The sequence below is a fragment of the Oncorhynchus clarkii genome, chromosome 10, assembly GCF_045791955.1.
Source record: "Oncorhynchus clarkii lewisi isolate Uvic-CL-2024 chromosome 10, UVic_Ocla_1.0, whole genome shotgun sequence".
Classification (NCBI taxonomy): Eukaryota; Metazoa; Chordata; class Actinopteri; order Salmoniformes; family Salmonidae; genus Oncorhynchus; species Oncorhynchus clarkii.
The window spans coordinates 7,707,252-7,729,783 of record NC_092156.1 but is presented as its reverse complement, the minus strand read 5'-3'; the positions used below and the strand labels follow the sequence as shown (position 1 = coordinate 7,729,783).

The 22,532-nt window shown below is 46.3% G+C and overlaps 1 protein-coding gene across 1 annotated transcript in view; it reads left to right on the top strand.

Moving 5' to 3' along the window:
- LOC139417966 (sarcoplasmic/endoplasmic reticulum calcium ATPase 1-like) overlaps positions 1–22,532 on the top strand; it is a 103,434-nt gene that overhangs the window by 16,654 nt on the left and 64,248 nt on the right. The window contains exons 3-4 of the mRNA XM_071166995.1: positions 1,915–1,997; positions 22,369–22,473. Of these exons, the coding sequence (XP_071023096.1) occupies positions 1,915–1,997; positions 22,369–22,473 (188 nt within the window). The remainder of the gene's footprint in view (positions 1–1,914; positions 1,998–22,368; positions 22,474–22,532) is intronic.

Here is a 22,532-nt window from a genome sequence, read left to right as displayed (position 1 = left end):
ATACTGATATGTCCAGTGAGATTCTAGTGCCCCCTCCTTTACAAGCTGATGATTAGCCCTTTAGCCTAGGATTGTGTGTGTGTGTGTGTGTGTGTGTGTGTGTTTGTGTGTGTGTCCTCAGAGTACACACTGACTTGAAGCACCACCCATGTAGATACACTGTCAGTAGAAGAGGGATTAATGACTGGCTGAACAGAACTATAGACCTATAGAAGTCCCATATTATCAACGGCTGGGTAGTGCTGTTTTTCTGTGGTTCCAATTCTCACGATGTACTTTCAGGCCTGGACTAAGAGTTTTTATAGGTACAGTATCTGTCACAAGATGATGTATAGCCGGACAGCCTTATGACTTGACTATATGTACAGGGCCTTCAGAAAGTAGTCACACATCCTGACTTTCTCCACATATTTGTTGTTACAGCCAGAATTTAAAATGTATTACATTTAGATGTTGTGTCACGGCCCTACACACAATACCCCATAATGTCAAAGTGGAATTTTGTTTAGACTTTTTATTATAATTTTGTAAAAAATAAATAAATTACAAATTAATACAAAATGAAAAGTTAATGTCTTGCGTCATTAAGTATGCAACCCCTTTGTTATGGCAAGCCTAAATAAGTCCAGAAGTAAGAATTTGCTTAAGTCACGTAAGTTGCAATAATTTTACAATAATAGTGTTTAACATGATTTTTGAATGACTACCTCATCTCTGTACCCCACGCATACAATTATCCGTAAGGTCACCCAGTCGAGCAGTGAATTTCAACCACAAAGGCCAGGGGAGGTTTTCCAACGCCTCACAAAGAAGGGCACCCATTGGTAGATGGGTAAAAAATATTAAAAAGCAGACATTGAATATCCCTTTGAGCAGGGTGAAGTTATTAGTTATACTTTATAGTTATACTTACCCAGGCACTACAAAGAAACAGGCGTCCTTCCTGACTCAGTTGCCAGAGAGGAAGGAAACCGCTCAGGGATATCACCATGAGGCCCGATGGTGACTTTAAAACAGTTACAGAGTTGAATGGCTGTGATAGTTTCCTCCTGAGGATGGATCTACAACATTGTAGTTACTCCACAATACTAACCTAAATGACAGAGTGAAAAGAAGGGAGCCTGTACAGAATAAAAACATGCATCCTGTTTGCATTAAGGCACTAAAGTAAAACTGAAATGAACATGTCTGATTTATAAAGGGTTATATTTGGGGCAAACACGACACATCACCGAGTACCACTTCTCATATTTTCAAGCATGGTGGTGGCTGCATCATGTTATGGGGATGCTTCTCATCGGTAAGGACTGGGGAGTTTTCAGGATAAAAAGAAACTGAATAGAGCCAAGCACAGGAAAAATCCAAGAGGAAAACCTGACATTCACCTTTCAGTAGGACAATAAGCTAAAACGCAAAGCCAAATTTACACTGGAGTTGATTAACGAGACAACATTGTATGTTCCTGAGTGGCCTAGTTACAGTTTTGACTTAACTCTTCTTGAAAATCTATGGCAAGCCTTAAATGGCTTTCTAGCAATGATCAACTACTGTCATCAACTTGACAGAGCTTGAAGAATTCAGGTGTGGAAAGCACTTAGCGGCTTACACAGAAAGACCAACAGCTGTAATCACTACCAACGGTGATTCTAACATGTATTCACTCTAGGGTGTAAATACTTATGCAAGTTAGATATTTATGTATTTATTTTTCAGTAAATTTGGCAGAAGTTCTAAACATGTTTTCAGTTTTGTTATTATGGGGTGTTGTGTGTAGGTGGGTGTAGGTGTGTGTAGGTGGGTGAGAACCTAAATGTAATCAATTTTAGAACAAGGCTGTAACACCACAAAATGTGGAATAAGTCAAAGGGTGTGAATACTTTCTGAAGGCAGTGTGTATGTGTGTGTGTGTTGTAGGCAAGTCCCTATGGGAGCTGGTGGTGGAGCAGTTTGAAGACCTCCTGGTCAGAATCCTGTTGTTAGCTGCCTGCGTCTCCTTTGTAAGTAACTGTTGAACCCAATACCCAATACCCTGATGCTCATCACATTTTCCTTAGTAACTATTGAACCCAATACCCTGCTGCTCATCACATTCTCCTTAGTAACTATTGAACCCAATACCCTGCTGCTCATCACATTCTCCTTAGTAACTATTGAACCCAATACCCTGCTGCTCATCACATTCTCCTTAGTAAGTAACTATTGAACCCAATACCCTGCTGCTCATCACATTCTCCTTAGTAAGTAACTATTGAACCCAATACCCTGCTGCTCATCACATTCTCCTTTGTTCACTTCTCTCCACTCATTCATACGAGTCCTATGTTTTGGCCTTTTTCTACAGTGGCTTGAAAGTTTTACGTCTATTTGCAGTTTAGCCCACTGACAACCAGGCTTCTCTGCCCTGACAGTGGACATCATGTGTCTGTAATACTCTGCCCTGACAGTGGACAGAATGTGTCTGTAATACTCTGTCCTGACAGTGGACAGAATGTGTCTGTAATACTCTGTCCTGACAGTGGACAGAATGTGTCTGTAGTACTCTGCCCTGACAGTGGACATCATGTGTCTGTAATACCCTGCCCTGACAGTGGACAGAATGTGTCTGTAATACTCTGCCCTGACAGTGGACAGAATGTGTCTGTAATACTCTGCCCTGACAGTGGACAGAATGTGTCTGTAGTACTCTGCCCTGACAGTGGACATCATGTGTCTGTAATACTCTGCCCTGACAGTGGACATCATGTGTCTGTAATACTCTCCCCTGACAGTGGACAGAATGTGTCTGTAATACTCTGCCCTGACAGTGGACAGAATGTGTCTGTAATACTCTGTCCTGACAGTGGACAGAATGTGTCTGTAGTACTCTGCCCTGACAGTGGACATCATGTGTCTGTAATACCCTGCCCTGACAGTGGACAGAATGTGTCTGTAGTACTCTGCCCTGACAGTGGACAGAATGTGTCTGTAGTACTCTGCCCTGACAGTGGACATCATGTGTCTGTAATACCCTGCCCTGACAGTGGACAGAATGTGTCTGTAGTACTCTGCCCTGACAGTGGACAGAATGTGTCTGTAATACTCTGCCCTGACAGTGGACAGAATGTGTCTGTAATACTCTGCCCTGACAGTGGACAGAATGTGTCTGTAATACCCTGCCCTGACAGTGGACATCATGTGTCTGTAATACCCTGCCCTGACAGTGGACAGAATGTGTCTGTAATACTCTGCCCTGACAGTGGACAGGATGTGTCTGTAATACTCTGCCCTGACAGTGGACAGAATGTGTCTGTAATACTCTGCCCTGACAGTGGACATCATGTGTCTGTAATACCCTGCCCTGACAGTGGACAGAATGTGTCTGTAATACTCTGCCCTGACAGTGGACAGAATGTGTCTGTAATACCCTGCCCTGACAGTGGACATCATGTGTCTGTAATACTCTGCCCTGACAGTGGACAGAATGTGTCTGTAATACTCTGCCCTGACAGTGGACATCATGTGTCTGTAATACCCTGCCCTGACAGTGGACAGAATGTGTCTGTAATACCCTGCCCTGACCGTGGACATCATGTGTCTGTAATACCCTGCCCTGACAGTGGACATCATGTGTCTGTAATACCCTGCCCTGACAGTGGACAGAATGTGTCTGTAATACCCTGCCCTGACCGTGGACATCATGTGTCTGTAATACCCTGCCCTGACAGTGGACAGAATGTATCTGTAATACTCTGCCCTGACAGTGGACAGAATGTGTCTGTAATACCCTGCCCTGATAGTGGACATCATGTGTCTGTAATACTCTGCCCTGACAGTGGACATCATGTGTCTGTAATACTCTGCCCTGACAGTGGACAGAATGTGTCTGTAATACTCTGCCCTGACAGTGGACAGAATGTGTCTGTAATACTCTGCCCTGACAGTGGACATCATGTGTCTGTAATACTCTGCCCTGACAGTGGACAGAATGTGTCTGTAATACTCTGCCCTGACAGTGGACATCATGTGTCTGTAATACCCTGCCCTGACAGTGGACAGAATGTGTCTGTAATACTCTGCCCTGACAGTGGACAGAATGTGTCTGTAGTACTCTGCCCTGACAGTGGACATCATGTGTCTGTAATACTCTGCCCTGACAGTGGACAGGATGTGTCTGTAATACTCTGCCCTGACAGTGGACAGAATGTGTCTGTAATATTCTGCCCTGACAGTGGACATCATGTGTCTGTAATACCCTGCCCTGACAGTGGACAGAATGTGTCTGTAATACCCTGCCCTGACAGTGGACATCATGTGTCTGTAATACCCTGCCCTGACAGTGGACAGAATGTGTCTGTAATACTCTGCCCTGACAGTGGACAGAATGTGTCTGTAATACCCTGCCCTGACAGTGGACATCATGTGTCTGTAATACTCTGCCCTGACAGTGGACAGAATGTGTCTGTAATACTCTGCCCTGACAGTGGACATCATGTGTCTGTAATACCCTGCCCTGACAGTGGACAGAATGTGTCTGTAATACCCTGCCCTGACCGTGGACATCATGTGTCTGTAATACCCTGCCCTGACAGTGGACAGAATGTATCTGTAATACTCTGCCCTGACAGTGGACAGAATGTGTCTGTAATACCCTGCCCTGATAGTGGACATCATGTGTCTGTAATACTCTGCCCTGACAGTGGACATCATGTGTCTGTAATACTCTGCCCTGACAGTGGACAGAATGTGTCTGTAATACTCTGCCCTGACAGTGGACAGAATGTGTCTGTAATACTCTGCCCTGACAGTGGACATCATGTGTCTGTAATACTCTGCCCTGACAGTGGACATCATGTGTCTGTAGTACCTTGCCCTGACCGTGGACATCATGTGTCTGTAATACTCTGCCCTGACAGTGGACAGAATGTGTCTGTAATACTCTGCCCTGACAGTGGACATCATGTGTCTGTAATACTCTGCCCTGACAGTGGACAGAATGTGTCTGTAATACTCTGCCCTGACAGTGGACAGAATGTGTCTGTAATACTCTGTCCTGACAGTGGACAGAATGTGTCTGTAGTACTCTGCCCTGACAGTGGACATCATGTGTCTGTAATACCCTGCCCTGACAGTGGACAGAATGTGTCTGTAATACTCTGCCCTGACAGTGGACAGAATGTGTCTGTAGTACTCTGCCCTGACAGTGGACATCATGTGTCTGTAATACCCTGCCCTGACAGTGGACAGAATGTGTCTGTAATACCCTGCCCTGACCGTGGACATCATGTGTCTGTAATACCCTGCCCTGACAGTGGACAGAATGTGTCTGTAATACTCTGCCCTGACAGTGGACAGAATGTGTCTGTAATACCCTGCCCTGACAGTGGACATCATGTGTCTGTAATACTCTGCCCTGACAGTGGACAGAATGTGTCTGTAATACTCTGCCCTGACAGTGGACATCATGTGTCTGTAATACCCTGCCCTGACAGTGGACAGAATGTGTCTGTAATACCCTGCCCTGACCGTGGACATCATGTGTCTGTAATACCCTGCCCTGACAGTGGACAGAATGTATCTGTAATACTCTGCCCTGACAGTGGACAGAATGTGTCTGTAATACCCTGCCCTGATAGTGGACATCATGTGTCTGTAATACTCTGCCCTGACAGTGGACATCATGTGTCTGTAATACTCTGCCCTGACAGTGGACAGAATGTGTCTGTAATACTCTGCCCTGACAGTGGACAGAATGTGTCTGTAATACTCTGCCCTGACAGTGGACATCATGTGTCTGTAATACTCTGCCCTGACAGTGGACATCATGTGTCTGTAGTACCTTGCCCTGACCGTGGACATCATGTGTCTGTAATACTCTGCCCTGACAGTGGACAGAATGTGTCTGTAATACTCTGCCCTGACAGTGGACTTCATGTGTCTGTAATACTCTGCCCTGACAGTGGACAGAATGTGTCTGTAATACTCTGCCCTGACAGTGGACATCATGTGTCTGTAGTACCCTGCCCTGACCGTGGACAGAATGTGTCTGTAATACCCTGCCCTGACCGTGGACATCATTTGTCTGTAATACCCTGCCCTGACAGTGGACATCATGTGTCTGTAGTACCCTGCCCTGACCGTGGACATAATGTGTCTGTAACACCCTGCCCTGACCGTGGACATCATGTGTCTGTAATACTCTGCCCTGACAGTGGACAGGATGTGTCTGTAATACTCTGCCCTGACAGTGGACAGAATGTGTCTGTAATACCCTGCCCTGACATTGGACAGAATGTGTCTGTAATACCCTGCCCTGACCGTGGACAGAATGTGTCTGTAATACTCTGCCCTGACAGTGGACAGAATGTGTCTGTAAAACCCTGCCCTGACATTGGACATCATGTGTCTGTAATACCCTGCCCTGACAGTGGACAGAATGTGTCTGTAATACTCTGCCCTGACAGTGGACAGAATGTGTCTGTAATACCCTGCCCTGACAGTGGACAGAATGTGTCTGTAATACTCTGCCCTGACAGTGGACAGAATGTGTCTGTAATACTCTGCCCTGACAGTGGACAGAATGTGTCTGTAGTACTCTGCCCTGACAGTGGACATCATGTGTCTGTAATACCCTGCCCTGACAGTGGACAGAATGTGTCTGTAATACCCTGCCCTGACCGTGGACATCATGTGTCTGTAATACCCTGCCCTGACAGTGGACAGAATGTGTCTGTAATACTCTGCCCTGACAGTGGACAGAATGTGTCTGTAATACCCTGCCCTGACAGTGGACATCATGTGTCTGTAATACTCTGCCCTGACAGTGGACAGAATGTGTCTGTAATACTCTGCCCTGACAGTGGACATCATGTGTCTGTAATACCCTGCCCTGACAGTGGACAGAATGTGTCTGTAATACCCTGCCCTGACCGTGGACATCATGTGTCTGTAATACCCTGCCCTGACAGTGGACAGAATGTATCTGTAATACTCTGCCCTGACAGTGGACAGAATGTGTCTGTAATACCCTGCCCTGATAGTGGACATCATGTGTCTGTAATACTCTGCCCTGACAGTGGACATCATGTGTCTGTAATACTCTGCCCTGACAGTGGACAGAATGTGTCTGTAATACTCTGCCCTGACAGTGGACAGAATGTGTCTGTAATACTCTGCCCTGACAGTGGACATCATGTGTCTGTAATACTCTGCCCTGACAGTGGACATCATGTGTCTGTAGTACCTTGCCCTGACCGTGGACATCATGTGTCTGTAATACTCTGCCCTGACAGTGGACAGAATGTGTCTGTAATACTCTGCCCTGACAGTGGACATCATGTGTCTGTAATACTCTGCCCTGACAGTGGACAGAATGTGTCTGTAATACCCTGCCCTGACCGTGGACTTCATGTGTCTGTAATACTCTGCCCTGACAGTGGACAGAATGTGTCTGTAATACTCTGCCCTGACAGTGGACATCATGTGTCTGTAGTACCCTGCCCTGACCGTGGACAGAATGTGTCTGTAATACCCTGCCCTGACCGTGGACATCATGTGTCTGTAATACTCTGCCCTGACAGTGGACAGGATGTGTCTGTAATACTCTGCCCTGACAGTGGACAGAATGTGTCTGTAATACCCTGCCCTGACATTGGACAGAATGTGTCTGTAATACCCTGCCCTGACCGTGGACAGAATGTGTCTGTAATACTCTGCCCTGACAGTGGACAGAATGTTTCTGTAAAACCCTGCCCTGACATTGGACATCATGTGTCTGTAATACCCTGCCCTGACAGTGGACAGAATGTGTCTGTAATACTCTGCCCTGACAGTGGACAGAATGTGTCTGTAATACCCTGCCCTGACAGTGGACAGAATGTGTCTGTAATACTCTGCCCTGACAGTGGACAGAATGTGTCTGTAATACTCTGCCCTGACAGTGGACAGAATGTGTCTGTAATACTCTGCCCTGACAGTGGACAGAATGTGTCTGTAATACCCTGCCCTGACAGTGGACAGAATGTGTCTGTAATACTCTGCCCTGACAGTGGACAGAATGTGTCTGTAATACTCTGCCCTGACAGTGGACAGAATGTGTCTGTAGTACTCTGCCCTGACAGTGGACAGAATGTGTCTGTAATACCCTGCCCTGACCGTGGACAGAATGTGTCTGTAATACCCTGCCCTGACAGTGGACATCATGTGTCTGTAGTACCCTGCCCTGACCGTGCACAGAATGTGTCTGTAATACCCTGCCCTGACCGTGGACAGAATGTGTCTGTAATACCCTGCCCTGACAGTGGACAGAATGTGTCTGTAATACTCTGCCCTGACAGTGGACAGAATGTGTCTGTAATACTCTGCCCTGACAGTGGACAGAATGTGTCTGTAGTACTCTGCCCTGACAGTGGACAGAATGTGTCTGTAATACCCTGCCCTGACCGTGGACAGAATGTGTCTGTAATACCCTGCCCTGACAGTGGACATCATGTGTCTGTAGTACCCTGCCCTGACCGTGCACAGAATGTGTCTGTAATACCCTGCCCTGACCGTGGACATCATGTGTCTGTAATACTCTGCCCTGACAGTGGACTGGATGTGTCTGTAATACTCTGCCCTGACAGTGGACAGAATGTGTCTGTAATACTCTGCCCTGACAGTGGACAGAATGTGTCTGTAATACCCTGCCCTGACCGTGGACAGAATGTGTCTGTAATACTCTGCCCTGACAGTGGACAGAATGTGTCTGTAATACCCTGCCCTGACATTGGACATCATGTGTCTGTAATTCCCTGCCCTGACAGTGGACAGAATGTGTCTGTAATACTCTGCCCTGACAGTGGACAGGATGTGTCTGTAATACTCTGCCCTGACAGTGGACAGAATGTGTCTGTAATACTCTGCCCTGACAGTGGACATCATGTGTCTGTAATACTCTGCCCTGACAGTGGACATCATGTGTCTGTAATACTCTGCCCTGACAGTGGACAGAATGTGTCTGTAATACTCTGCCCTGACAGTGGACATCATGTGTCTGTAATACTCTGCCCTGACCGTGGACAGAATGTGTCTGTAATACCCTGCCCTGACCGTGGACATCATGTGTCTGTAATACCCTGCCCTGACAGTGGACATCATGTGTCTGTAGTACCCTGCCCTGACCGTGGACAGAATGTGTCTGTAATACCCTGCCCTGACCGTGGACATCATGTGTCTGTAATACTCTGCCCTGACAGTGGACAGGATTTGTCTGTAATACTCTGCCCTGACAGTGGACAGAATGTGTCTGTAATACTCTGCCCTGACAGTGGACAGAATGTGTCTGTAATACCCTGCCCTGACCGTGGACAGAATGTGTCTGTAATACTCTGCCCTGACAGTGGACAGAATGTGTCTGTAATACCCTGCCCTGACATTGGACATCATGTGTCTGTAATACCCTGCCCTGACAGTGGACAGAATGTGTCTGTAATACTCTGCCCTGACAGTGGACAGAATGTGTCTGTAATACCCTGCCCTGACAGTGGACAGAATGTGTCTGTAATACTCTGCCCTGACAGTGGACAGAATGTGTCTGTAATACTCTGCCCTGACAGTGGACAGAATGTGTCTGTAGTACTCTGCCCTGACAGTGGACAGAATGTGTCTGTAATACCCTGCCCTGACCGTGGACAGAATGTGTCTGTAATACCCTGCCCTGACAGTGGACATCATGTGTCTGTAGTACCCTGCCCTGACCGTGGACAGAATGTGTCTGTAATACCCTGCCCTGACCGTGGACATCATGTGTCTGTAATACTCTGCCCTGACAGTGGACTGGATGTGTCTGTAATACTCTGCCCTGACAGTGGACAGAATGTGTCTGTAATACTCTGCCCTGACAGTGGACAGAATGTGTCTGTAATACCCTGCCCTGACATTGGACATCATGTGTCTGTAATACCCTGCCCTGACAGTGGACAGAATGTGTCTGTAATACTCTGCCCTGACAGTGGACAGGATGTGTCTGTAATACTCTGCCCTGACAGTGGACAGAATGTGTCTGTAATACTCTGCCCTGACAGTGGACATCATGTGTCTGTAATACTCTGCCCTGACAGTGGACATCATGTGTCTGTAATACTCTGCCCTGACAGTGGACATCATGTGTCTGTAATACTCTGCCCTGACAGTGGACATCATGTGTCTGTAATACTCTGCCCTGACAGTGGACATCATGTGTCTGTAATACTCTGCCCTGTCAGTGGACAGAATGTGTCTGTAATACCCTGCCCTGACAGTGGACAGAATGTTTCTGTAATACTCTGCCCTGACAGTGGACAGAATGTGTCTGTAATACTCTGCCCTGACAGTGGACATCATGTGTCTGTAATACTCTTCCCTGACAGTGGACATCATGTGTCTGTAGTACCCTGCCCTGACCGTGGACATCATGTGTCTGTAATACTCTGCCCTGACAGTGGACAGAATGTGTCTGTAATACTCTGCCCTGACAGTGGACATCATGTGTCTGTAATACTCTGCCCTGACAGTGGACAGAATGTGTCTGTAATACCCTGCCCTGACAGTGGACATCATGTGTCTGTAATACTCTGCCCTGACAGTGGACAGAATGTGTCTGTAATATCCTGCCCTGACAGTGGACAGAATATGTCTGTAATACCCTGCCCTGACAGTGGACAGAATGTGTCTGTAATACTCTGCCCTGACAGTGGACAGAATGTGTCTGTAATACTCTGCCCTGACAGTGGACAGAATGTTTCTGTAATACTCTGCCCTGACAGTGGACATCATGTGTCTGTAATACTCTGCCCTGACAGTGGACAGAATGTGTCTGTAATACTCTGCCCTGACAGTGGACATCATGTGTCTGTAATACTCTGCCCTGACAGTGGACATCATGTGTCTGTAGTACCCTGCCCTGACCGTGGACAGAATGTGTCTGTAATACTCTGCCCTGACAGTGGACAGAATGTGTCTGTAATACTCTGCCCTGACAGTGGACATCATGTGTCTGTAATACTCTGCCCTGACAGTGGACAGAATGTGTCTGTAATACCCTGCCCTGACCGTGGACATCATGTGTCTGTAATACTCTGCCCTGACATTGGACAGAATGTGTCTGTAATACCCTGCCCTGACCGTGGACATCATGTGTCTGTAATACTCTGCCCTGACAGTGGACAGAATGTGTCTGTAATACCCTGCCCTGACAGTGGACAGAATGTGTCTGTAATACTCTGCCCTGACAGTGGACAGAATGTGTCTGTAATACTCTGCCCTGACAGTGGACAGAATGTGTCTGTAATACCCTGCCCTGACAGTGGACAGAATGTGTCTGTAATACCCTGCCCTGACAGTGGACAGAATGTGTCTGTAATACCCTGCCCTGACAGTGGACAGAATGTGTCTGAAATACTCTGCCCTGACAGAGTGGAATACTCTGCCCTGACAGTGGACATCATGTGTCTGTAATACTCTGCCCTGACAGTGGACATCATGTGTCTGTAATACTCTGCCCTGACAGTGGACATCATGTGTCTGTAGTACCCTGCCCTGACCGTGGACAGAATGTGTCTGTAATACTCTGCCCTGACAGTGGACAGAATGTGTCTGTAATACTCTGCCCTGACAGTGGACAGAATGTCTCTGTAATACCCTGCCCTGACAGTGGACAGAATGTTTCTGTAATACACTGCCCTGACAGTGGACAGAATGTGTCTGTAATACTCTTCCCTGACAGTGGACATCATGTGTCTGTAGTACCCTGCCCTGACCGTGGACATCATGTGTCTGTAATACTCTGCCCTGACAGTGGACATCATGTGTCTGTAATACTCTGCCCTGACAGTGGACATCATGTGTCTGTAATACTCTGCCCTGACAGTGGACATCATGGTCTGTAATACTCTGCCCTGACAGTGGACAGAATGTGTCTGTAATACCCTGCCCTGACAGTGGAAAGAATGTGTCTGTAATACTCTGCCCTGACAGTGGACAGAATGTGTCTGTAATACTCTGCCCTGACAGTGGACAGAATGTGTCTGTAATACTCTGCCCTGACAGTGGACAGAATGTGTCTGTAATACTCTGCCCTGACAGTGGACAGAATGTGTCTGTAATACTCTGCCCTGACAGTGGACAGAATGTGTCTGTAATACCCTGCCCTGACAGTGGACAGAATGTGTCTGTAATACTCTGCCCTGACAGTGGACAGAATGTGTCTTTAATACTATGCCCTGACAGTGGACAGAATGTGTCTGTAATACTCTGCCCTGACAGTGGACAGAATGTGTCTGTAATACCCTGCCCTGACAGTGGACAGAATGTGTCTGTAATACCCTTCCCTGACAGTGGACAGAATGTGTCTGTAATACCCTGCCCTGACAGTGGACAGAATGTGTCTGTAATACTCTGCCCTGACAGTGGACAGAATGTGTCTGTAATACTCTGCCCTGACAGTGGACAGAATGTTTCTGTAATACACTGCCCTGACAGTGGACAGAATGTGTCTGTAATACTCTTCCCTGACAGTGGACATCATGTGTCTGTAGTACCCTGCCCTGACCGTGGACATCATGTGTCTGTAATACTCTGCCCTGACAGTGGACAGAATGTGTCTGTAATACTCTGCCCTGACAGTGGACATCATGTGTCTGTAATACTCTGCCCTGACAGTGGACAGAATGTGTCTGTAATACCCTGCCCTGACCGTGGACATCATGTGTCTGTAATACTCTGCCCTGACAGTGGACAGAATGTGTCTGTAATATCCTGCCCTGACAGTGGACAGAATATGTCTGTAATACCCTGCCCTGACAGTGGACAGAATGTGTCTGTAATACTCTGCCCTGACAGTGGACAGAATGTGTCTGTAATACTCTGCCCTGACAGTGGACAGAATGTTTCTGTAATACTCTGCCCTGACAGTGGACATCATGTGTCTGTAATACTCTGCCCTGACAGTGGACATCATGCGTCTGTAATACTCTGCCCTGACAGTGGACATCATGTGTCTGTAATACTCTTCCCTGACAGTGGACAGAATGTGTCTGTAATACCCTGCCCTGACAGTGGACAGAATGTGTCTGTAATACTCTGCCCTGACAGTGGACAGAATGTGTCTGTAATACTCTGCCCTGACAGTGGACAGAATGTGTCTGTAATACCCTGCCCTGACAGTGGACAGAATGTGTCTGTAATACCCTGCCCTGACAGTGGACAGAATGTGTCTGTAATACCCTGCCCTGACAGAGACAGAATGTGTCTGTAATACTCTGCCCTGACAGTGGACAGAATGTGTCTGTAATACTCTGCCCTGACAGTGGACAGAATGTGTCTGTAATACTCTGCCCTGACAGTGGACAAAATGTGTCTGTAATACCCTGCCCTGACAGTGGACAGAATGTGTCTGTAATACCCTTCCCTGACAGTGGACAGAATGTGTCTGTAATACCCTGCCCTGACAGTGGACAGAATGTGTCTGTAATACTCTGCCCTGACAGTGGACAGAATGTGTCTGTAATACTCTGCCCTGACAGTGGACAGAATGTGTCTGTAATACTCTGCCCTGACAGTGGACAGAATGTGTCTGTAATACCCTGCCCTGACAGTGGACAGAATGTTTCTGTAATACACTGCCCTGACAGTGGACAGAATGTGTCTGTAATACTCTTCCCTGACAGTGGACATCATGTGTCTGTAGTACCCTGCCCTGACCGTGGACATCATGTGTCTGTAATACTCTGCCCTGACAGTGGACAGAATGTGTCTGTAATACTCTGCCCTGACAGTGGACATCATGTGTCTGTAATACTCTGCCCTGACAGTGGACAGAATGTGTCTGTAATACCCTGCCCTGACCGTGGACATCATGTGTCTGTAATACTCTGCCCTGACAGTGGACAGAATGTGTCTGTAATATCCTGCCCTGACAGTGGACAGAATATGTCTGTAATACCCTGCCCTGACAGTGGACAGAATGTGTCTGTAATACTCTGCCTTGACAGTGGACAGAATGTGTCTGTAATACTCTGCCCTGACAGTGGACAGAATGTTTCTGTAATACTCTGCCCTGACAGTGGACATCATGTGTCTGTAATACTCTGCCCTGACAGTGGACATCATGTGTCTGTAATACTCTGCCCTGACAGTGGACATCATGTGTCTGTAATACTCTGCCCTGACAGTGGACAGAATGTGTCTGTAATACTCTGCCCTGACAGTGGACAGAATGTGTCTGTAATACTCTGCCCTGACAGTGGACAGAATGTTTCTGTAATACTCTGCCCTGACAGTGGACATCATGTGTCTGTAATACTCTGCCCTGACAGTGGACATCATGTGTCTGTAATACTCTGCCCTGACAGTGGACATCATGTGTCTGTAATACTCTGCCCTGACAGTGGACAGAATGTGTCTGTAATACCCTGCCCTGACAGTGGACAGAATGTGTCTGTAATACTCTGCCCTGACAGTGGACAGAATGTGTCTGTAATACCCTGCCCTGACCGTGGACATCATGTGTCTGTAATACTCTGCCCTGACAGTGGACAGAATGTGTCTGTAATATCCTGCCCTGACAGTGGACAGAATATGTCTGTAATACCCTGCCCTGACAGTGGACAGAATGTGTCTGTAATACTCTGCCCTGACAGTGGACAGAATGTGTCTGTAATACTCTGCCCTGACAGTGGACAGAATGTTTCTGTAATACTCTGCCCTGACAGTGGACATCATGTGTCTGTAATACTCTGCCCTGACAGTGGACATCATGTGTCTGTAATACTCTGCCCTGACAGTGGACATCATGTGTCTGTAATACTCTGCCCTGACAGTGGACAGAATGTGTCTGTAATACTCTGCCCTGACAGTGGACAGAATGTGTCTGTAATACTCTGCCCTGACAGTGGACAGAATGTTTCTGTAATACTCTGCCCTGACAGTGGACATCATGTGTCTGTAATACTCTGCCCTGACAGTGGACATCATGTGTCTGTAATACTCTGCCCTGACAGTGGACATCATGTGTCTGTAATACTCTGCCCTGACAGTGGACAGAATGTGTCTGTAATACCCTGCCCTGACAGTGGACAGAATGTGTCTGTAATACTCTGCCCTGACAGTGGACAGAATGTGTCTGTAATACTCTGCCCTGACAGTGGACAGAATGTGTCTGTAATACTCTTCCCTGACAGTGGACAGAATGTGTCTGTAATACTCTGCCCTGACAGTGGACAGAATGTGTCTGTAATACTCTGCCCTGACAGTGGACAGAATGTGTCTGTAATACTCTGCCCTGACAGTGGACAGAATGTGTCTGTAATACCCTGCCCTGACAGTGGACAGAATGTGTCTGTAATACCCTGCCCTGACAGTGGACAGAATGTGTCTGTAATACCCTGCCCTGACAGAGACAGAATGTGTCTGTAATACTCTGCCCTGACAGTGGACAGAATGTGTCTGTAATACTCTGCCCTGACAGTGGACAGAATGTGTCTGTAATACTCTGCCCTGACAGTGGACAGAATGTGTCTGTAATACCCTGCCCTGACAGTGGACAGAATGTGTCTGTAATACTCTGTCTGCAGGCATTGCTTTGCATACCACCTCCGTATTTCCAATAATACTGGCCTGCCGATGATGGAAGGTTCAGACCCTTGACTCCCTAGATTTTCCACTCAAAGCATTTCTCTTTACTTCAGTATTACCAATACTCTGACGCATACAATTCCTTAAATAGTGACCCTGTATTTTGGGCCAGGTGGTAGGGTGGAGTATGTGGCACGGCCAGGAGAACCCTGTCTGGATAACGATTGTATTTCCATCTATTACAGGGCTATTCTGGGCAGTGGAAAATAAGTATTAAAATGTATACGATACAAATACATCTACACTAATTGCCTTTGTGTTGATCCTGGTGTTTCTAAGTGGGACGCTGTTTGTTTTTCCTAATGTAAATTAGGCTGCCCGTACTTGTGTTAGCACTGTAACAAGACCCTGTTCTGTTCCACTGATTTACAGCATCCACATCCTTTACTATACACCCAGCAGACTGATCTACCTAGGCTGGTTTAACCTCCCCCACATCCTTTACTATACACCCAGCAGACTGAGCTACCTAGGCTGGTTTAACCTCCCCCACATCCTTTACTAGACACCCAGCAGACTGAGCTACCTATGCTGGTTTAACCTCCCCCACATCCTTTACTATACACCCAGCAGACTGAGCTACCTAGGCTGGTTTAACCTCCCCCACATCCTTTACTATACACCCAGCAGACTGAGCTACCTAGGCTGGTTTAACCTCCCCCACATCCTTTACTAGACACCCAGCAGACTGAGCTACCTAGGCTGGTTTAACCTCCCCCACATCCTTTACTAGACACCCAGCAGACTGAGCTACCTATGCTGGTTTAACCTCCCCCACATCCTTTACTAGACACCCAGCAGACTGAGCTACCTAGGCTGGTTTAACCTCCCGCACATCCTTTGAGACTTGATGCTGATGTATTCCTTATGGGTCAGTCGGTGCTACTGTGCAATTTGTGCTCCCGAGTGGGGCAGTGGTCTAAGACACTGCATCTCAGTGCTTGAGGCGTCACCACAGACATGATTGTGAGTCCCATAGGGCGGCGCACAATTGGCCCAGCGTTGTCCGGGTTTGGCCTGTGTAGGAAGTCATTGTAAATAATAATTTGTTCTTGACTTGACTTGCCTTGTTAAACAAAGGTAAAATAAAAAAAGTGACATCAAATGGATTTAGTTAGTTAAATAAACACGTTTTTATAATTTTTATGAAAACAATTCAGTTTTAGTGACCAACGTTGCTGCTTTAATGAATTACAGCAACATGTGCTCAGCCTACTGATGCTGGAAGAGGTGGCGAAGGTGACCTTTCAGAAGTATCCGAAAGAAAGGCAATCCTAACCTATAAGGGCCAAACCTCAATGGGGGAATTACTCATTTGTGTGCCTATTTGAATAATATGTAAATGAAGACATTGAGCTGCTCTGACTCTGCATGACATGAGAATAGAGCCTTGTAACCAGGCAACAAGAGAGGAACACGGGACAAAGCTGTTGTTTTTAAAGCGGTCTCCGATATAATCATTACACATGACTATTTATGGATGGATGTCGTAGAGGATAAGGAATGCTCAGGTCTACCACTACAGCCTCAATAACTGTTACTGGACACAATGCTTACTGTCATTTATCATATTGTAGGCAACTTTTTTTTACTATTTTAACTCGATCATCTTTTTACTAAGATTTGTTGTGTAGTTGAGACAACTTGATCACTCCCATCCATCTATGAGAATAGGGGTTATAGACCGGGCCATACCAAGTCAGGCTGACCCATGACACCAACCGATGACAACCGGCAACATCGATCACCTGAAACAATGAATACACTTCCTAATTATGAAATTAACACTTCCTCCATTTTATTCTGAGGAAGGAGGAAAGGTTGGTTTGACTTTATTTCATTCTCCACAGCATAATGTGAGAGAGGGACAATAGGTCAGGGTTTTGCTTTGTGCAGGAAGGGAGTGAAAAAGTCAAGTGGCCATTGAATTGGGCCCTGATGCTTTGCTTGTTGTCGTGCATGTCTTCGTAAACATTATTTTAATACGTTTTTTAATTATTATTATAATTTTTTTCCTTCCATTTGTTAAAGCTGTGTTTTGGTTTTAACGTGATGTTGGAACTGTGGCCATTCAGTCCCAATAAGCCATCTGTCTGGAAGTGAAGCGTAACTCCTGTCTCCTCTCAAGGGCCTCCAAACTTTTCTAGCATGAGAACAACTTTTTAAAAGAAATGTCGTGAGCTACTCTTTTTATGGCTTTCAAAAAGGCACATTCTCTTCTCTGCAACTCTTCCCCAGGTCCTTCGTGCACTACTTTCTCTTGTACACTTTGTATTCTGTCAATATTCCTGGTAAAATAATGTTTCATAAAAACTCTGAGGGGGGGGGGGGGACCCTACAAAATCAATTTTGTTTCCCAAATTCTGTTTGAGATATTCCTGGTTTTCACAAATTACAATTGTGAAAATTACAATTACAATTACAATTGTTCATGGAGAAACAACGAAATTGGATGTTCTGAGTCGATGTCAATGTTTAAATCGTATCAGGGGGGGGGGGAGTCTGGAAGAAATCATTTTAAAACATATTTTTTTGTGTAATTCCCCTTTTAATTGCGCAGCTAATGTGTCAGTCTAGCGATTGTGCTGTACTTCTACTGCTTACAATCATGGCAAAGTCAGCAAATAATAGATACACTTACTCATGATATACTTCTGCCAGGTAAGCCTACTTTAGAGTAAACATTTAATTGAGACGCTTTTGAAGAAAGTAGTTCTGTCAACCCAACATCAACTAGGTACTGTCAACATCAACTGGCCTCTGTCAACATCAACTGGCCTCTGTCAACATCAACTGGCCTCTGTCAACATCAACTGGCCTCTGTCAACATCAACTGGCCTCTGTCAACATCAACTGGCCTCTGTCAACATCAACTGGCCTCTGTCACATCAACTGGCCTCTGTCAACATCAACTGGCCTCTGTCAACATCAACTGGCCTCTGTCAACATCAACTGGCTTCTGTCACATCAACTGGCCTCTGTCACATCAACTGGCCTCTGTCACATCAACTGGCCTCTGTCACATCAACTGGCCTCTGTCAACATCAACTGGCCTCTGTCACATCAACTGGCCTCTGTCAACATCAACTGGCCTCTGTCAACATCAACTGGCCTCTGTCAACATCAACTGGCCTCTGTCACATCAACTGGCCTCTGTCAACATCAACTGGTCTCTGTCAACATCAACTGGCCTCTGTCAACATCAACTGGCCTCTGTCACATCAACTGGCCTCTGTCAACATCAACTGGCCTCTGTCACATCAACTGGCCTCTGTCAACATCAACTGGCCTCTGTCAACATCAACTGGCCTCTGTCAACATCAACTGGCCTCTGTCAACATCAACTGGCCTCTGTCAACATCAACTGGCCTCTGTCAACATCAACTGGCCTCTGTCACATCAACTGGCCTCTGTCAACATCAACTGGCCTCTGTCAACATCAACTGGCCTCTGTCAACATCAACTGGCCTCTGTCAACATCAACTGGCCTCTGTCAACATCAACTGGCCTCTGTCAACATCAACTGGCCTCTGTCAACATCAACTGGCCTCTGTCAACACAACATCAACTGGCCTCTGTCAACACAACATCAACTGGCCTCTGTCAACATCAACTGGCCTCTGTCAACCCAACATCAACTGGCCTCTGTCAACATCAACTGGCCTCTGTCAACATCAACTGGCCTCTGTCAACCCAACATCAACTGGCCTCTGTCAACCCAACATCAACTGGCCTCTGTCAACATCAACTGGCCTCTGTCAACATCAACTGGCCTCTGTCAACATCAACTGGCCTCTGTCAACATCAACTGGCCTCTGTCAACATCAACTGGCCTCTGTCAACATCAACTGGCCTCTGTCAACATCAACTGGCCTCTGTCAACATCAACTGGCCTCTGTCAACATCAACTGGCCTCTGTCAACATCAACTGGCCTCTGTCACATCAACTGGCCTCTGTCAACATCAACTGGCCTCTGTCAACATCAACTGGCCTCTGTCAACATCAACTGGCCTCTGTCAACATCAACTGGCCTCTGTCAACATCAACTGGCCTCTGTCAACATCAACTGGCCTCTGTCACATCAACTGGCCTCTGTCACATCAACTGGCCTCTGTCAACATCAACTGGCCTCTGTCAACATCAACTAGGTACTGTCAACATCAACTGGCCTCTGTCAACATCAACTGGCCTCTGTCAACATCAACTGGCCTCTGTCAACATCAACTGGCCTCTGTCAACATCAACTGACTTCTAGTGATGTGCATTATTTTCTGTGAGCCGGACCATTTGGCGACGTCCACCTAAAAGAGACGTTCATTTGGCTCCCAAATGGCTCTTCGTTCAGTAATGCCTTAGAAATGGACTTAAAACCATGACGATATTATACGTCTCTCATTTAAAATCCTAAAACATTGCTTACCATTATGTCAGATTGTGAAATGTATACATTTTTACCTGATCAAATGATTACATGACCTGCAATTTTTTTTTAATGAAGACCAAATGTAATACACTGGGAAAAAAATTAGCGTGGACCAGAATGAGGCCCCCTCCTCACATGGCAGGGTAGCCTAGTGGTTAGAGTGTTGGACTAGTAACCGGAAGGTTGCAAGTTCAAATCCCCGAGCTGACAAGGTACAAATCTGCCGTTCTGCCCCTGAACAATGCAGTTAACCCACTGTTCCTAGGCCGTCATTGAAAATAAGAATTTGTTCTTAACTGCCTAGTTAAATAAAGCTAAAATAAAACTATACATCATTCCTGCTCTGTGGTATTGCCATCTTCATAGTAAAAAAAATAAATAAATGTGTCTGGCGCTCAGCAAGCTATAGTAAAAGTATGCAAATCAGGTTGACTAGATAATAGCTGGGAACTTGCGGCGTCTTGATACCTGTGAGATTTATTTTATGACGGTTTGCAGTGGAACACGTGAAAATTCCATGTACTTTCAGAATTGTTTGGCGAGCTACTCATAGGTGGTCTGGTAGCTACTCATATGTGATCTGGTAGCTACTCATAGGTGGTCTCGTAGCTACTCATAGGTGGTCTGCGAGCTACTCAGGTGGTCTGCGAGCTACTGGTAGCTCGCGATCGACCTGTTGGAAATCCCTGCTCTAATTCCCGTCTGCTAAAACTAAGAACACTCGCTAATTGTCAGAAATACCACGGAAGTGTGTGTCAGTCACAAGTACAGAGTAGCCAGCCAGGTGTCGGAAGCACCCATGGGTTAGAATGTCTTGCCGAAGGAGCTCGATTTTGGTGGCCTCCGGTAACGCCTTCACTTCATCTGAAATATGCAGCAAAATTATGGAATATTTTATCAAGTTTACCTCTGAAATTTTCGTTGTTGTGGTATTGTGCAGAAAGATATGACTTTGCAACTAAAATTACTGAGCATGTATGAATTGAGTGTATTGTTTTGGATATGGCGGGGCCTAAGGGTGGGCAACTCCAGTCCTCGAGGGCCTGATTGGTGTCACAGTTTTGCCCCAGCTAACACATCTTTGGTTTAGAATGCAATTTGATTAATCCGCTGTGTTTTTTTTAGGGATGGAGAAAGTGTGACAACAATCAGGCCCTCGAGGGCTGGAGTTGCCCATCCTTAGGCCCCGCCATATCCAAAACAATACACTCAATTCACATAGAAAATGAACATAGAATGCCCACCCTAGTCACACCCTGGCCTAACCAAAATAGAGAATAAAAACCTCTCTATGGCCAGGGCATGACATCCATTTTAGTGTCTGGATTCGGTGAGGGCCCAAATGATCAAACTTTGACCAGAATGAGGCTCTCCACTACCTGTTCCTGCAGTAATGATATTTTAATAATTTATTGGTAGATAATTGGCAAAAAGCCTAGGTCTACCAGTAGTCTTTGCAAATTAGGGAGCCAAATGAAGGGCTCTCACTGATGCGATTGGGTTACACTGACTGACGAGGTGAGTTACTCACCGTCTGGCAAGCCCCGACATCCTAGGGAAGGGATACCTAGAAAATCCTTTGGTTTATTTGTCCCGATGCGATTCCATGGTCATATAACAACGTTGCATGACTTATGATTGATTGACTTTATTCAGTCACTTCAAACACATTTTATAAACTTGCTGTTCAGTTGTCAATTAAAGCGCAGTAAATAGCCTACTGTGAAATTTGACTGCACCCAACCGCAGCGCACACATGTTGTATCGACCAAATAGTGCCGACAGATGGCCATACCATAGGGGTTCCCTGTCATCGCTGGCTTTGTGACTGACGGGCGCCTATCCTATCAATAGATCGCTAGAGGATGCATATCATTCATTCTAGTGGGAGAGAGCTCGATGGACTAATTGATACATTTACATGAAAAGTAGTCGTGTTTTTAAATGTAAAAAAAACATATATATATTTTTTTTTTATATGAAGTGGAAGAAGTAGCCGGCTGAAAATTAGTCTGTAACCGGCCGATTAGCCGACAGACGGCGCTAATGGAATGCAGTGTCAACTGGCTAGGCTGAATGAAAGGAAGGGACAGATCAGAACGAGTTGCTCTCCTTCAATATTCTCTACACAGAGCGGAGTGGAGTGAAGGGTAGATTTGCGGGACTCAAACGGTCGTGAAGGATGAGCTATCGACCGGGGCTTGAGCCGCTGATCTGCTCCGATCCTCTTCACTGCTCAATACTCACTGTGGAGAAGAAAAACACTTTTACTAGAATCTGTTATATTAACTCTGTATTATGTGCCCTCTCCCTCCAGGTGCTAGCTCTGTTTGAGGAGGGGGAGGAGACCATCACAGCCTTCGTGGAACCTATCGTCATCCTGCTTATCCTCATCGCTAACGCTGTGATCGGAGTCTGGCAGGTGAGTGTCTCTATCTTGTGTGTGTGTTCACCTGATCATGGGTCAGGAGACGGTGCTGA